Source organism: Aulonocara sp. 'chitande type north' Nkhata Bay, linkage group LG16 (assembly GCF_057382095.1).
Source record: "Aulonocara sp. 'chitande type north' Nkhata Bay isolate Kocher_YH1m ecotype deep benthic linkage group LG16, A_spYH_male_GT1.1, whole genome shotgun sequence".
Lineage (NCBI taxonomy): Eukaryota > Metazoa > Chordata > Actinopteri > Cichliformes > Cichlidae > Aulonocara > Aulonocara sp. 'chitande type north' Nkhata Bay.
The window spans coordinates 23,226,120-23,242,600 of NC_141359.1; the positions used below are offsets into that span (position 1 = coordinate 23,226,120).

The window sequence follows — 16,481 nt, forward strand, 5'->3', positions numbered from 1 at the left end:
TATTTTATTGCACTTTACAGTAATCTTCCTTCTAACTCACTCTAATATTCATATTAAAAAATAACTTTACAATATCACACTTGAACCTCTACAGGTAGACATTTGGAGGCTGAATATGTATATTGTTAGATCAACTGTACCTTCTGACCTCATCCACCAGCGCACCAAAAGGCTTCTCCCACCCGTACATCTTTATAACTCGGATCCCAGAAATGACTTCACTCATTGTGCGAATTCTCTCATCTGTTAAGACTGCTGTTTCAGCCCTAAGAGAAAAACTGAAACTATGGAATCAATGCAACACAACACGTGGAGGAAAAACAGCACATGTATGGCATGTTTAATGAATCTGGCAAAAGACTTCAAACCTCAGTCTTGAGAACAAACGTCCAAACATGGTCTGTACTGGCATCATAAAGAAGAAGACAGCCATTCCCGCGAGACACGACGGGCCGATCGCATACAACAACAATATTATCACAGACACTGCTTGCAGGGGACCAATCCACAGAAAGTGCAAGTATAATGTGACCTGTAAGAAAAGCATAAGCAGAAATATTGCAAAGGCAAAGAGAGTAAGGTCATCTATAATGCAAGTCAAAAGAAAAACATTAACTCAAAGATACAAGATAATAAATCCCTGCAGAAAAACCTACGTAAGGCTATAACTTCGTGTTTCTCGTTTAACACCAACACTCAAATAAATACAATGGACAAAATAATAGAAACACCTGTCAGTATATTACAGTATAGTTCAGCAGCACCACACAGCAGAGACTTCAAAATAATCAAAATAAATCAATCAATATATGTATAAAACAGTTCCAAGCAAAATTTAGCAATATAGCTTTCAGGAAGGTAGCATTTAAACTGGAAGCTGAGTGCAGATATTTTCATTCACCTCGTCAAACTTGTTGACATCATTGGATAAGAGGTTCACAATCTGTCCTGTAGTTGTTTTGGCCAGTGCTGAGCTGTTAAGACACAGAGCCTTTGCGGAACAAAGGTGTAAGTTCAATTTACCACGGCAGAATTCAGAGGATGGCATTTATTTGCAGGCATATCATAATGACTCGCCTTTCGATAGATCATATGGCACACGGCCACGCGAATCTTCATCCCAGCTCGTTGAACGTGGTAGAAATAGAGATGGTGAAGGACAGTCAGACTGATGGTTGAGAGTGAGATGCCTGCAGCGTAGATGTACGCCTCAGAGACCGCAGGTGAGTTAGCTAGGTCGTAGCTCTCAAAGTACTCGATCAGCTTTCCAAGTAGCACTGGCTGAATGACTTTGATGACTTCCTGATAGCAAAGGGAATGTAAAACAGAAATGTCAGTGTATTTTACATTTTAAAGCTTCTCACTTCTTGCTGTGCACTTTCATTGTTACTTTGATATACCTCTATAAAGATGTACGATCCAATGAGCAAGTATGATTTCCAATAGCACTCAATGAGGGCCTTGGTAAGTTTAGGCGACCGTAAATCGTTTGCGGCCTGTTGAATTTCTTGATTCCAGTACCTTTGAAATGTGTCGGAAAATAGAAAGAAAACCAATTAATACTCCTGATAGGAAGATTTTCAAAGCCAGTAATAAAGCAATACACTGCTGGTGATTCCCCAGGAAAGAAGCAAAATCAATTTCTACTTAGTGTATTTTAAGAGAAGAGTGAAGGATTATAATTGTTAATTTATATTGCTCATACTAACTAACCAGGTATGGATCACTATTATCGCTATTATCACTACTGCTGATACATAATATTAACAATAAATACAATGCTACACAATGTGAACAGTATGTGGCATACACACTGCATAGCTGTCTGGATTTTACACGCTCACATCCTGTCATATCAACCTGAGACATAAACAAAGGTAAAAAGCAGGAGCAGGTTCGTGAATCCAGCTGCGGCTTTATCCACCATCAACCTCGGCCCTCTCAAAATGTATTTAACATTGCACAAAAAACTGTTCAGTTATTCTTATCCTCTCCAAACAATTCCAACAGAGTTCAACAATTCACTATTTCACAACCAATGTGAATGTAGCCTTGGTGACCTGCCAATAAGGTTCTTATGACCTCCTTACCTTGTCTGGCCCACTTCCCTGCTCATGTTTACTTTAATTTCAAATTTTGTCAAGAAGCTAGACAAAAACCATCTGGTCATTCTTACTCTGTTCTTCTATTAGAGTGGTTACTGTAACACCCCTTATTGTTACATACTAAGACTTTGCTCTCAATGCTTAATTCCAGGCCAGTCATCAGGCCCTCCTTGACATCAATGCCACATCGGCGTTTGTAGTAAAGAGAAGAATTCACCACTCAACTTTCTGCTAGTACTCTAAAATGCCATATGCACCAGACAAAGGTGCACTCTTTTCCAATAGCAGAATACCCAGCTGCGTAAAAGCCAACCAGAGATTCATGAAGGTCCCTGCCACTTCCTGGCACCTCTTTAATTGGACATCACCGATTTATGGGAGGGACTGCCCCCTGTGAGAGTGTTTGGCATTAAGGTTGACATTGTGCTTGGAGGTGAGCCCACCTATATATAGATAGCACTACTTCTCCATCTCCCACATGAGACCAAGCTCCTTACCCATGCTGCTCTTTAGCCAAATACTTGATTGTAAAAATCACTGTCTTCAGAAAAGCCTTGACATTATTAGATGTTTGTAAGATGCTAATGAAGGGATGAAACATCATTCTTCTAAAATACATGCTAAAGAGAAAGTTTCACATTTTAAAATAAGTTTAATTGAGTTGAGATCTGTTGACTCTGAATGGTTTTTATACTCATCAAATTATTCACTGATCCTTTGAGCACTATGGATACTCATTGTGGAAAAGACCATTCCCATCAGGATTGCCTAAGACGGTCACTTAGATTAACTTTGCACTAATTTACCCTTCCCTCTGCAGGTAAGTAAACCAAGCCAGGAAAATCCCAGATCCCCTGAATGCAAGGTAAAACGTTTAGGTCAGTGCATTTGTTTTGGGCAACAGCAGACATACCCTCTGTCAAGAATATTTAACCATATCCCTTTATTCCTCATCTCTGCAGACCAGTGCTTATGGATTCTGCACCGCTTAACTCTCAGATTTACAGATTGATTTCTGCACTGCAACTTTATAAAACACTGTTTGCAGACTGTTTTTCAAACACAGTCTGATCCTGTATTGACATTCTCGGTCTTCTGAGGAACACCTGCTCATGTATCACACTAACGCTTAAACATCTGCGGCGTACAAAAGAGTGCTGTTAACCATAACTTTTATGCCCTCAGAACTACCATCTAAATATAGATGGGCCCATCTCCAGGGCACACTTTTGATGCCAAACTTCGTCAAAGGGGGCAGCCTCTCCACACACACAGGGGTTTTAGCAGTGGAGAAGGGAGTCATTTCAATCCAACTGGTACTTCCCAGGAGTGTGCAGCTCTAGCTTCAATATATAGTAGTTCAGAGTACTGGAAGTGAACAAGGTCCTGAATGCCAAATGCTGACATTTGCGCAGAAAAAAAATTGTAGTGAGTGTTACCATAAGCTGGATGTTTCTACAGTTTTAAGCTGACATTTTCACTGCCATTTCCACAATCACTGATGCTGGCAGCAAGAAAGGCCCAAAGGTGGTTTGTGTCTGTCCTCTTCAAAAGCTCTGAAATGGAAGTGAACACCAGCAGGGAAGTGGGTCAGTCAAGGTAAAGAGGTCACAAGGGCCTAGTTGACACTGGCAGGCCACAAAAGCTGGAACGGCAGTGTTTGTAAAACCCACTCCATGAAGAGTTGCTCAGAGAGGACAAGCATGATAGAACGGCCTTTTGTGCTATCTAATAAAATGTCACAGGATACAGTACCGGAGAATAAAGCAAAAATGATGGCAAATGTGAATGTGAGTTCTGTTCATGACCCTGGTTCTGTGCTGTAATACTCGACCTGATATGAAGGCGGGAGTTGCTGAAAAGTCGGAACCGTTGTCTGAATCAGTGTTTGAATTTATTAGCACGTGAGACTGTTCAGTTAGTACTTTGTATAGCTTGACTTTCAGTGGAATCACTGTTAAAAAAGGGTGCCTTTATTACAATGAGGGAAAACTGGTAGACTGATTCTATAAGAAGCACCAAACAAAAACCTTGAGTACAATCAGACATAATAAATTTAAACCACCTCTGTAGTTCCTCTCCAAGTCGATCAGATGCATCCTCCGGGAGAACTTTGTACATGTCATCCTCTTGCAGCTTCCTTCTGTATCCAATTCTGAACAAGGGATTTAGCCAACTAAAGGAAAAGTAAACAGAAGCAACTTTTTTAGGCATAATTTTGTTTTATTTTGTTTACATTTTAAAGTCATAAGTAAATACAGTACTTTTTTTTAAATCACACCACATTTATGCTTTTTAATACACACATATTGTCCTAGTTTAAATAGCTGCATGTATATAGTACATATAATGTAAATAAAATGGGTTAATTAAAAAACTGATGCTAATTCTCCATTATTACACATTACTTGTCATTGCATCACTGATATTTCAACTTTACGGCACTTTACTCTAGAACAACTCTTATTTTCAACACCACGTAACAAACTTCACTCGGTAACCGTGTGGTTTATTCAAGGGATGGACCTTGAATAACCATGGACAGGCCTCATTGGGTGGTCACAAACTGTCAGACAGGAGAGCTCTTCACTCGGTTAATGTCACAGAAAGCTGTCAGCGTGAGGCCGGTTTTCTTACCAGAAGAAAATCTTGGAGAGAAGATTAGCTGAAGCCGAAGGATTATCTTTCGCCTCCTTCCGCGGAGGTTCCATGACCCAAACAGAAAAAGCAACCTGGAGACAGTCTCTGCCTGCTGTGTGGCAGAGGGGTTGTCGATAAACAATGAGAAGTGGAAACACTGACTGAGCAGCTGAGCAGCTGGGGTAGACTCCGACTACTGTCAATACTACACCTACCGACGTCCAGCACGGGATTATCCCAGGTGGCTGTCAGCCGGTTTGGCTGTGATGAGCGCGGACGATGCGTGGCCCGCCCACTGTATGCAGATTGGCTGATACAAGAGTCCATTACAAGGCTCCCTCTGCTTCATATGAGAAACATTTTTCTTTGCTGTCTGTTACAGATCCCAAGAGGGGATGGTGTCATGTTGTACCTTGTAGTAAATAGCAGTGGCGTCGTTAGGCCTATTTTAGGGGTGCTGAAGCCTCCCTAAAATATTCTTAAGCCCCCCTAAATAATTTGGTGGGGTTTTTTTTTTTTTTTTAACTTATTCGATTTTTTTTTTTACAGAACTTGCAGACAAATTCAATATAAAGATGCAGGAATATGAGTTTAAAGAAATAATAATATAAACCTGTCGCTATTCACACAAATATGATCATAACTCGGTTGGTCCCTTTCGCTTTACATTGTTAAGGTAGCGTCAGTGCTTCGTTATCCAATCCCTTCCAGTTGTTCACAGGGGACATCCACATGACTGAAAATCCAGTCCTCGTTTTCACTGCTACTTTACACTCCGCTCATATACACCTGCAGAAACACTAGCGTGCATGTGGCAAACGGCAAGAAATCATGGATATACGCAAGTTTTTCAAGAAAGTAAGTCTTCATCACTGGCTGGTAGTAACAATTAGTTAGCTCCAGCTAACAGCAGAGAATCCCATGTAAATAATGAACCAGGTGCTCCCCATTTTGTAAATAAAAACCTGGCTAGCGCACTAAGTTAAATTGTTAGCATAATGTTAATTTCTGTCACTCGTTTTAGCTCTGAAAAATCCAGCTGAGCTCATTCAGGTATGGTTATCATCAGTGGAAATAATAATAATCACTCCATCCCCATTAACCTGTAGGAGTCAGGGCAGAGGAGCACAGAGAGGCAGAGGGGAGAGACGTCTGCTGGAGAGGTGAGTCAAAGGATGGAGTCATTTGTGATGGAGACAGTCTGATTAGAATTTTATGGGACTCAATATGGATATGAAATATGAAACATTTCAGTCACGGTACAACATATAAGACCTGTTTAACTTGAGCTTTTATTTAGGAGAGTCAAGGTTAGAAAGTGGAGAGAGCAAAGAGAGAGATATGTATATAAGTCAAATTAGCCTGACTCACATATTTTTGAGGGTTCTATTTTAATATTACTTCAATTCAAGTAATTTAGTAATATTTTTCAGGGCTTTAAATTGCAACCATTTTAGTCACATGCGTGCTCAAAATATAATGTTTGTAACTTCAAAATATTTGGGAGCAACAAATTACTGTGGAGCGGGAGCAGAAGTCATGATATTAGCAATTTACATTACAATTCAGTATGTTTTAATGTATCTTGAAGGGTGAGGCAGAAGGAGTGGCTGAGGGAGAAAAAGGTCAACAGGCAAGTTCAAGTCAGAGAGAGCAAGGAGAGACAGAGGAGCTGCAGCAAATAGATCGAGAGGCAGAGGAAGATCAAGTTATTACAGAGAGAGGAGAGCAAACAGGCCAAGAGAGGGAAAATGATGAAGCAGCTGCAGCAACTCATTCTACTACAGGGTTTGATTTAGGTGACAAAGACACAGGGCCCAGACAGGTGAAGCTGAAGAGCTATCCACATGATACTTTTGGTACACAGAAGCGAGCATTTAACCACAGCTGGTTTGAAAAGCACAACTGGTTAGAATATTCAGTCAACCAGAATGCAGCTTTCTGCTTCCCATGTAGAGTGTTTGGCAAAAACATCAAACATGATAGTTTGGTCAGTAACGGTTGCAAGAACTGGAAGAAAGCTTTAGTCATCTTTGGCAAGCATGAGATGGCACAAACACATAAGGACAGTGTTGTTACATGGAAAAGCTACCAGGGAACTAGCAAACAGGGAAACGTTGCACAGATGATAGCAACTGCAAATGTGAGTGAGATAGTCGAAAGAAGAGAGTATCTCAGACGAATTGTTGCAGTCACCTCTATGTTAGGGAGACAGGGACTCCCTTTTCGTGGTCATGATGAAGGTGAAGACAGCCCAAACAGAGGGAATTTTCTTGCGTGCATGGAGCTTTTGAAGGAGTTTGATGCTTTTCTTCAAAAACATAATCCCCCATCAAATGCACAGTATATCTCACCAACATCCCAGAATGACATGATTGACTGTTGTGCCCAGGAAGTTACTAGTGTCATTGTATCTGAAATGACAAAGTCTAAAGTCTATTCCATCATGGTGGATGAGGCAAGGGATAAAAAGGCAGAGCAGTTAGCTGTTTGTGTCAGGTACGTGTCAGAGGGGGCAGTGAAGGAGCGTTTCCTTGCACTTGCAGAGATAAAATCATTTGATGCCCAGTCCATTGCAAATGAGATTCAGCAGCAGATCCAAAACTATGGTCTTGCAGAGCTTAAGTGTGTAGCACAAACATATGATGGTGCAGCCGTTATGAGTGGCTCCACTGGAGGTGTACAAGCACATTTTAGAAGGCTCCATCCTGAGGCTATCTATGTGCATTGTTATGCTCATCAACTCAACCTGGTTTTGTGCAATACTTGCAAGGCTGTCCCAGAGGCTGTGGAGCTTTTCAGCTTGTTGGAGTGTGTGTATTCTTTCTTCAGCACCTCCCTAGTCAATCATCATAAGTTCATGGAGACTCAGGCAAAGCTTGGATTGACAAAAACTGAGCTTGTGCAACTTTCAAACACTCGCTGGGCATGTCAGTTGCGATCAATCAGTGCAGTTCTTGAGACATTGCCTGCCATTTTGGAGTGCCTATCTGCAATTGGATCCCCCATAGCTGTTGGTCTCAGAGCAAAGCTCTACAAGTTCTCAGCAGTCTATGCACTACTGATGTTTCAGTCGATTCTGTCTGTAACCGAAGGACTCCACAAATTCCTGCAGAAAGAGACTTTAGACCTGGCAGAAGCTTTTATCTGCAAACAAGCTGTGTGTGACACACTTAAGGGCAAACACTCAGATGCATTTGCTACAGAGCTGTATGAGAAAACCAAGGCCCTGTGTAACACCCACAGTATCCCTGAACCAGGTGCCAAGACAAGGCACAAACAGAGGAAAATGGAGGATTTTGTCCTGGAGGGTTCACGCACTGAATTGAACAACTCAGACACATTGAAAAGAGAGTTACTTTTCCCTTGTGTGAATCGGATGGTTGGCGAGCTTGATCAAAGATTTTGCAGTGTAGATGCAGGGCTGCTAAAAGGCGTCCAGGCATGCAGTCCTAAATCTGAGAACTTCTTGAGTGAACCACACTTGAATGAACTTGCAAAGCACTACAGACTTGACCTGAAAAAAGAGGAGGTTCTGGTGGCCAGAAACTTTCTTACCCGGAAAACAGAGGCTGGATGTCCACCCAAAAATATGTTGTCTGTGTACAACCTCCTTGATTCAGACATGTTTCCCTCTCTGAAGGCAACCATCCAAGTTGCCCTAACAGTGCCTGTCAGCAGCTGCTCGTGCGAACGGTCCTTTAGTGCACTGCGTCGGCTGCACTCCTGGCTGCGTCAAACAATGGGTCAGAAAAGACTTCACAGTCTTGCAGTCATGTCTATTGAAAAAGACACGCTTCAGCATCTGAGTCACAACAGAGTGATTGACCGATTTGCCACTCTTAAAAACAGACGTCATTCTTTGATGCTTCCACCCACCAAGTAACTGGTGATTGCAGCCAGAAAAATGTACTTTTTTATTTTCAGTTTTTTTCTTGTTATTGATGCAGCAAACACATTTCCTCTGTTTTTTTGTTGTACTGTATTATAAAGCAGACTGAAATAAAACAATAGATCTATTGGTGGCCTAGGATGTTTAATCTGTCCAAAAAAGTAGGAAAACAATTTCTCAGTCTTTGTTTTCTGTTTGTGAAATTTTGTGCTCATTCACTACGTTCGTTCATGTCGTGTGCATCTCTTGGGGGCTAAGCCCCCCCTGTCCTTAAAACCTAGTGACACCCCTGGTAAATAGTATAATGTATCGCTCAGTAGTTCAGAGATCATGCACCCATTGTACATGATGACTCTTCTTTATGAATCTACAGTGCATTCAATTAAATGGTCAATAACGGAAAACACTGGGAGGAATAACTAAGTAGTACACGTTTATTTGAGTATTGTACGTCAACTTTAATACATTTTTTTAAGTAATCGAGTACACAAAACATACTTACAGTTATTCAACAGCTGAAGCAACTTTTTAGATTCACAATTCTGTTGTGAACCTCTGTTCTGTTTTCACATAATAGGTTGGAATAATATATCTTTCAATCGTTTCTAAGATAAGTTTTCTAAAATGCACATTACACATTTTTGACATGTGACAAGCTACAAAATACAGAATCTAAGAAGTGACCAGTGTCCAATTCAGAAGTCTCATGGTCACTGTGGCTTAAGATGTTAACTTATCAGAAGGTCGGTGGCTTGAATGCTCCTTGAGTGTTCTTTGGCATCTAAATAATGTCCTCTGGCAGGGTAGTGAACCATGAGTTGTTTCTGATGCATCCATCAGAGTGTGGGAATGTTAGGTTCAAAGCACTTAGGCACAGAAAAAGGTGCCTATGCAGATGAAGCTACAAAGCACTTGTAGCTACAAAGCACTTTGAGTATTCAAATTAACTAGAAAAGTGCTCTAATAGGTGCCAGTCCATTCGAGTTTTTATCTAAACTATTTATCAAATTATCTCAATTCAGTACAAGAGCAAAAATTAAGCAGGGAAAGTGCCAGGCCTTTGTGTTTTTTTCCAGCCCCTCTCATTTATCTGGTAATCATTTGGAAACGACCGGCCTCAACTAGACTAAAATTTCTAACTGCATATAAAGTAAGCAAAACCTGCTCCAACTTTAGCAGCTGAAACATGCAGTAAACATAGATTATTTTTTTAATTTTATATTTTTTAAGAGCATTTGTTGATAATATGCATTTTAATTATAGTAGGTATCATACTTCTATCAGATAGTTTCAGTAGTCATTTACACTGCTCATGCAATGAAGGTGGGACTTGTAACAGCTGATAAAAGGGCAACACTGGGCACAGTTTAGGGCTGACTGTTGTTATTATTGGCTCATCTCATTTCCAGAGGGAAGCTTTAATCTGACTCTTATGTCAACATGACTTGGCAGGAGTGGCTTTATGCCTGAACTTTTAGTCAATAGGTTGATTTAGTATTGGAATGAACACATATCAGTTTTTTTCTTCTTTTTTCTGTTTTAGATAAGTCTGACAGATTTCTCTTGAGTGAAACCAGGAGACATGACAAACAACATATATGTTAAAATGAGCTTGCAAATCATTAGACATTCAGTTGCTAAACAGAAGCAGATGAACAAGAACTGGACTTTGTCACTTTGACTTTCATTTTGTTAGGATTACTGATTACTCTTTTATTATTTTTTATGTTAATGTGTCACTTGACAGTATTTTTAGATGAAAACCTGGACAAACTAAGTGAGATTTTCTCAGAGTCCCTTTCAAAATGTAATGCTTAACTGCCCACTTCCTTTACTCTTTGCGTCCACCCCTCAGCTCTGGATGTGCAGGCAAGATGTTTTGTCTGTTAATCATCTCAGTGAAACACATGTCCACGGTGTAATTTGCTAGCCTGAAAGGATTTTTATTTCTTCTTTCTTGAGGCTACTAAAAGACTGCTAACATACCTTAACCCAACAAATGTCAGGCTTGCAGATTTTGGCATTCCTCGGTGGTGTGGCTGGGTTAGGAGCCACTATCGGTGCCACAGTGTCCAATGAATGGAGGGCCACCAGCCGGGCTTCCTCAGTCATCACAGCAACGTGGGTGCTCCAGGGTCTGTGGAACAACTGTGCTGGAAATGCCATTGGATCTCTGCACTGCAGACCACATCATACTATCTTACAGCTAGAAGGTTAGATCAGAAATCTTATATTTCCCAAACAGCCAGAACATCTATGTTTATGGTTAAATAACACATGCATTATGTTGATAATCTTTTTGAGCTATAAATTTATGGTAAGGTACAGTGTGGATACTGCGGAATTGCTTCTTTAAATAGTCTTGATGTGTGGTGACTAAGTGAAACAAATGTGTCACTTTTTGTCTATTGGCAAATCTATCAGCAAAGTCCTCAAAATTCTTTAAAAGGTGAAATTCAAAAATGTATTTGAATTTTTTTTTTTAATGGAATTTTGTAAGATATGCACTTTTTATTATTTTCTTTTTCATGGAAGCATGCATTCAGTATCTGTCACAGTAGATTATGTAACACAGTCTCTGAACTCTATCTTTTGTTATTTCTGTTGCTAACATTTTTTTAGCCACAAGTACAGTTGATTGATTTCCATTAAAATGGGCCCTTAATACAAAGCAATCAAACAGTTAATTCAATTGACAATTTGCATTTCAGAGACCGATTGTGGCAAATGTGTAAATGTGTAACCTCTTTGTAGGAAATGTCAAACTGGGTGTGTCTGGGGTCCAGGTACAGGGGAAATAACCCAAGACATGTAAGCACTAACAGGCGAGAAAGACAGAAAACGACAGCATAGGTCTAAAATAAGCATAAAATACTAAAATAACTAAAATGCTTTACTTTCTCACAATGGAAAGAAACAAAAAAAAATTCAAAGAAAATGCATTTAAGTTATGTCTATAACATACCAAAATTAATTATGTTTAATCCTTTTTTTTTGTTTGTTTGTTTGCCACATATTATCAGTATTACCAGTTTCATATTTATTTTTCCACATTCTACAAAATATCGACAAAAATAATCCCAGAAAGGATGGGTGGGAAAAAAACTCAAGGTCCCTCCATATGAAGGTGGGAGATACTAGTGTACAGCCACCAGGTGGAGCTGTAATTCACATACTGAATTCAGTTGGCCTTTGTCAAAGACACCCTGATCGCCCTTTTGTTCATCTCCTATAAACACATTTCTGTTGACTCAAGGGACATTCGTCTGAGGTAAGACATCAGAGAGAATGCCATGTTGTTAATAAGTTATCTAAATGCGGCTATTTTAAGTGCATGAGGAAGTGGTGGTAACTGTTGCCTATACTGTTCGTGACTTCCCAGTGCAAGGTGAAAAATATAAGGTATCTTTTAAAATGTTTGTTTGTATTTGTTCAATGAATTACATTTTATTTATACAGCTCCAAATCACAACAACAGTCACCTCCCCACATAGCAGACAGGTCTGGCCTGGATCTGGTGTCAAGTCGGCACTGCGGGCTGACTTCTGGCATGGTAAGTGGTATGTCATCCAGATATGGGCCAGGCCTGGCGCAGATGGCACTGTTTATGTGATGGCATGCCACATCTGGCCCGCTTATGGTTTGGTTTATGTGGCCTAGGCTCATAGAAAACAGGTCTTCCCCAGATCTGGCATCAAGCTGGCACTTCTGACTGGCTGGTATCATGGAAGGGTGTATGTCCACCAGATGTGGGCCAGTTCTGGCAATGATGGCACTATTTATATTCCTATTTTCCTATTTTAGTTCGAAGACCCAAATGCCATGTTGCAATACTATACTGCTGTGGTAACCAACATTTCAAATGCAGGTTTGACAGGTTTGTGAGTGTACACTTTATCCAAAACCTAGTGAGAGTTTGCTCGCGTTTACCACTGGGTGGCTGTAGCTCAGGCGGTACAGCAGGTCACATACTAATCAGAAGGTTAGTGGTTTGATCCCTGGATCCTCCAGTCTCCATGTCAAGAGTGGGAATGTGCATGGAAGTAGTTAAGAAGTGCTCAGTTTAGAGAAAGTGTGTGATTGGGTGAATGAGCATGTTGTATAGAGCACTTTGAGTAATCTGAGAGAGTAGGAAAGTGCTATATAAGAATCAGTCCATTCATTGAGTTTTGTCATGTTACTTTTGCACTGTTGTGTTCTGGCACATGTTGTTATTACTTGGCTTGATTAAGGTACACATTAGGCTGACATCTGGGGCCAGAGCTGAAACTGTTCTGGGCCAGCACAGGGCCAGCAGTGTGTCTGCAACTGGCCTTGTGCTGGCCCATGTTTGGGCCACCTCTGGTAAACCAGATCTGGGCCACCAAAGGGACGTTATTCTTTGCGGTATGTGGGCCACGTGTAAGCACATTGTGTGGGCCAGATCCGGGCCATACCAATTTTGCTATGTGGGTCAAGGTTCTTTATATTGTAAGGTAGACCCTGAAATAATACATACAGAGAAAAACCCAACAATCATATCATCCGCTATGAGCAAGCACTTGGGCAACAGTGGGAAGGAAAAACTCCCTTTTAACAAGAAGAAACCTCCAGCAGAACCAGGCTCAGGGAGGGGTGGCCATCTGCCGTGACTAGCTGGGGTGAAGAGAGGAAGACAGGACAAAAGACATGCTGTGGAAGAGAGCCAGAGATCAATAATAACTAATACACCTGCCCTGCCCGACTCTGCGCAAACAATCCTGCTCTAAATATGTAAAAAAAAATTTACTATGTCGTCAATATTTTTACTTATTAATAAAACTATTTAAATAGTGCCCCTCGTGTCTACTGCAGTCCGCATAAAACACACACATACCTGCAGCTACCTAGAAACTGTACTTGAGGATGTGTGCTAAGCTTAATTTTAAACCCTTTTGTGAGATCATCGCAGTTCAACTTTTCAGGACTCTCAGTCACCAACAGCAGGACTGCGAGTCACAGTGACGTGTACCGTGGGTGGAAAACACTATAAAGGACCACTGGCCACCTGTTGAAGTTTAAGGCCAAACTCCTCCCTTCCCAATATAACAGTTCACAACACATTAACTGTAATCACAGCCTATTCATTGAACCTACTTGTGCCAAGAGCCTAGCTACATTTTCAACAAGTCTCAGGGAAGCATTCGTCCATTTCAGGTCCCATCAATTTAACTGCCAGCCACAGTAAAGTGGAGGATTCTTCTCAGCATTATGAGCAGCATGTTTCAGGAGATTGTTGCCTTTTTTTTCTCTACCGCTGGGTGGATACTGGAGTCTTCTACCTTGCCGACTGACTACTGGAAGGTGTCTTCAGATGATGGATCAGTCATTACCACAGCTTCCTACTGGTCAAATCTTTGGAAGACCTGTGTGACTGATTCAACAGGAGTATCCAACTGCAAAGAATTTATCTCGATGCTGGCACTGGATGGTCAGCTGTTCTTATTATACACCTATCATTTATCTTGGATTTTACTAGTATGCTGGATTCATTTAAACCATAGGTCTCAACTTCTGTTTATTTATTGTTAGTGTGTGTATATATATGTTCGTATGCTTACTAATACCATAGTATATGATAGCATCTTAAGACTTTTCAAATGCTCGTTTAACCTAATTTTCTGTGTTTTTATTGATCCTTTCTCATTTTCCTTAATGTGCTTAAACCTCTGCTCTTTTTATCTTTAAATCATTTTTTGAAAATTCACGTTGAAGCTTATTGCTACATCGGAATAATTCAAACCCTAAAGCCAGTCTCCAACTCATTTACCGTCTAATATGTCAATGTTTAGCCTTAGTTCTCAGAACCTGAAAACAATAAAGAAGATTTACTGGGAACCTCAGGGAGTTTTGTTCACGGCTGACTAGTTTCAGTGGTTAGCTTCCAGGCTAATGTTTGCCTCGAAATTACATTTCAATGGCATTTTTTTCACCCAAAGAAGCAGACACACTAACACAAAGTAGCAGAAACCACTTAAGGTTACTCATGACAAATTGTTTTTCTTACTTTATGTGTTAAGTTGGCCACGAGGTCAGTAGCTCATTGACCTTGTGGTCCAGACCACAAAAAAGAAGCATAGTGCAAAAAGACTCCTGTGGTTGCATTTAAGTAGTAAGATTTTTGTTTTATGCCTGTAGGTTACCTCATAGCTTGCAGGGCACTCATGATTTCCGCCGTCATTCTGGGCTTTTTCGGCTCTATATTTGCCCTTGTGGGAATGAAGTGCACAAAAATTGGAGGATCTGACAAAAACAAAGCGAGGATTGCCTGTTTTGCCGGTGTGCATTTCATTCTTAGTGGTAAGTATAGATGAACCATTTGAGCAAGAGCACATTCAGCAGTTTAAGATAATTAACATTTCCCTTTTTACTCAGGCCTGTGCTCACTCTCATCCTGCTCCATCTATGCGCACCGGATAACATCAGAATTTTTTGATCCAATGTTTATCGCGCAAAAGTAAGGAGCATGTTTGCCCTACAGAGTCTTTTAATGTGGCTTGACTTAAACATTAAAGACATAAACATTATCATTAAATTTTACTGTTTGTCTCTAGGTATGAACTTGGAGCTGCTCTCTTTATTGGCTGGGGTGGATCTGTCCTCTGTATTCTCGGGGGCACCATGTTATGCTTCTCCATTGCAGGTTCTTTTACCAGTAGGTTAGTAAGTAAGACTTACGCATGAGCACATTTTACAGGCCACTGTTTGTTGAATTATAATGGTTTTTGGCATGTAAAAATTAAGCTATGTCTTTTTCTTCACAGCAAAAGAGAGGTAAACTATATCTACAGAGGCGCTGCCTCACATTCTCGTATCTCCTCCTACCCAAAAGGGCAGGCGAAGTCTGTAAATCAGAGGCTAACTCCAGACAACAGCACCTCCTCCAGGATCCAGCACTTTGATAAGAATGTTTATGTGTGACAAATGTGAATATACTTTTGGTTAAAGCCACGTTTGGGTACTAGAAGATATATTAATTGTTAATTATAGCACAGTCTGTGTGACTTTGTGGTGTTGGTCAAACAACAGTTGAATGTACTGATATTGATTCATATCTCACCAGGAAATCAGTGTCAAATCCTTACATGTTTTTTGAAGCTGGATCTTTTTTTCTTGTTTTTATGATACAGTTTACTCTCTGGACTTGGGGGGATCAATAAATCAAAAACATTTGGCCCACAACAGAGATTTCTAATCAAATGCTTGCATCATTTTCTATTTTTGGAGCTTTTTTATGGCGATGAGCACGTTCTATTTATGTACAAAATTGGATTTGTTGGTTATGTCTTTAGCTGTATGTAGCTTCTGCGTGTCTGTCATTAATCTGTAATGACCGCAATTAAAATGATGACAGACACCCATTTATCTTGTTGAATATGACGTAACCATAAACAACCTTTGTAGTGTACAAACTTGTAGAGGGTAAAAAAACATGCTGAAATGTTTGGTGAATTATGAGCATTCTTGGTTCCTTAGCACATTGCTCTGTTTAGTTAAAACATGTTAAAGTAAATACAACTAAGTTGCAGCAAATTCTGTGTCTGTGGGTTTTTTTTATTTTTTGTTTTTTTTAAGTGATTACCTCAGGTCAACAGAGTATTATTATGAGCTATTCTGTTCTGTCATCTTCCCTTTCCTATTCAAATTATGTGCTAATATGCTTGAGAAACGAGCAAGGTGTAAACATGATGAAGCCTTTTAAGTACATCTAAATATTGCTACAGCAATAATCAATACAGTCGTTTGAAATATCTACAGGAGAAGGTATGATCCAAAAAGTTTACAGTAAACACAGCATGAAGTGGTACAGAGCCCTCATCAACACA

At 40.2% G+C, this 16,481-nt stretch overlaps 3 protein-coding genes across 5 annotated transcripts in view; 2 read left to right on the forward strand and 1 right to left on the reverse strand.

The window, feature by feature from the left end:
* The window catches only part of LOC147311532 (ATP-binding cassette sub-family C member 4-like), a 38,947-nt gene extending 33,933 nt beyond the window's left edge, over positions 1–5,014 (reverse strand). For both annotated transcript variants that reach the window (XM_086265521.1, XM_086265520.1), the window contains exons 1-7: positions 4,743–5,014; positions 4,171–4,281; positions 1,401–1,521; positions 1,078–1,302; positions 902–991; positions 369–532; positions 141–266 (exon numbers count right to left, since the gene is read on the reverse strand). In XM_086265521.1, coding sequence (XP_086121647.1) covers positions 141–266; positions 369–532; positions 902–991; positions 1,078–1,302; positions 1,401–1,521; positions 4,171–4,281; positions 4,743–4,816 — 911 coding nt within the window. In that variant the 5' untranslated portion in view covers positions 4,817–5,014. The remainder of the gene's footprint in view (positions 1–140; positions 267–368; positions 533–901; positions 992–1,077; positions 1,303–1,400; positions 1,522–4,170; positions 4,282–4,742) is intronic.
* A 513-nt stretch (positions 5,015–5,527) lies between these two features.
* LOC147311533 (zinc finger MYM-type protein 1-like) lies at positions 5,528–9,063 on the forward strand. The gene is made up of 3 exons (XM_086266105.1): positions 5,528–5,603; positions 5,855–5,908; positions 6,337–9,063. Exons 1-3 carry the CDS (start codon positions 5,577–5,579, stop codon positions 8,629–8,631), a joined length of 2,376 nt encoding a protein of 791 aa, XP_086122231.1. The 5' UTR covers positions 5,528–5,576; the 3' UTR covers positions 8,632–9,063.
* A 1,573-nt stretch (positions 9,064–10,636) lies between these two features.
* On the forward strand, positions 10,637–16,400 carry LOC147311534 (claudin-10-like). 2 transcript variants are annotated; one of them, XM_086266110.1, is made up of 5 exons: positions 10,637–10,850; positions 14,794–14,955; positions 15,031–15,112; positions 15,210–15,314; positions 15,420–16,395. In XM_086266110.1, exons 1-5 carry the CDS (start codon positions 10,637–10,639, stop codon positions 15,574–15,576), a joined length of 720 nt encoding a protein of 239 aa, XP_086122236.1. In that variant the 3' UTR covers positions 15,577–16,395. The 2 variants fall into 2 exon arrangements, with proteins under 2 accessions (XP_086122236.1, XP_086122235.1); XM_086266109.1 differs by lacking the exon at positions 10,637–10,850 and adding an exon at positions 13,037–14,086 and having other exon boundaries at positions 15,420–16,400.
* Positions 16,401–16,481: the final 81 nt, after the last annotated feature.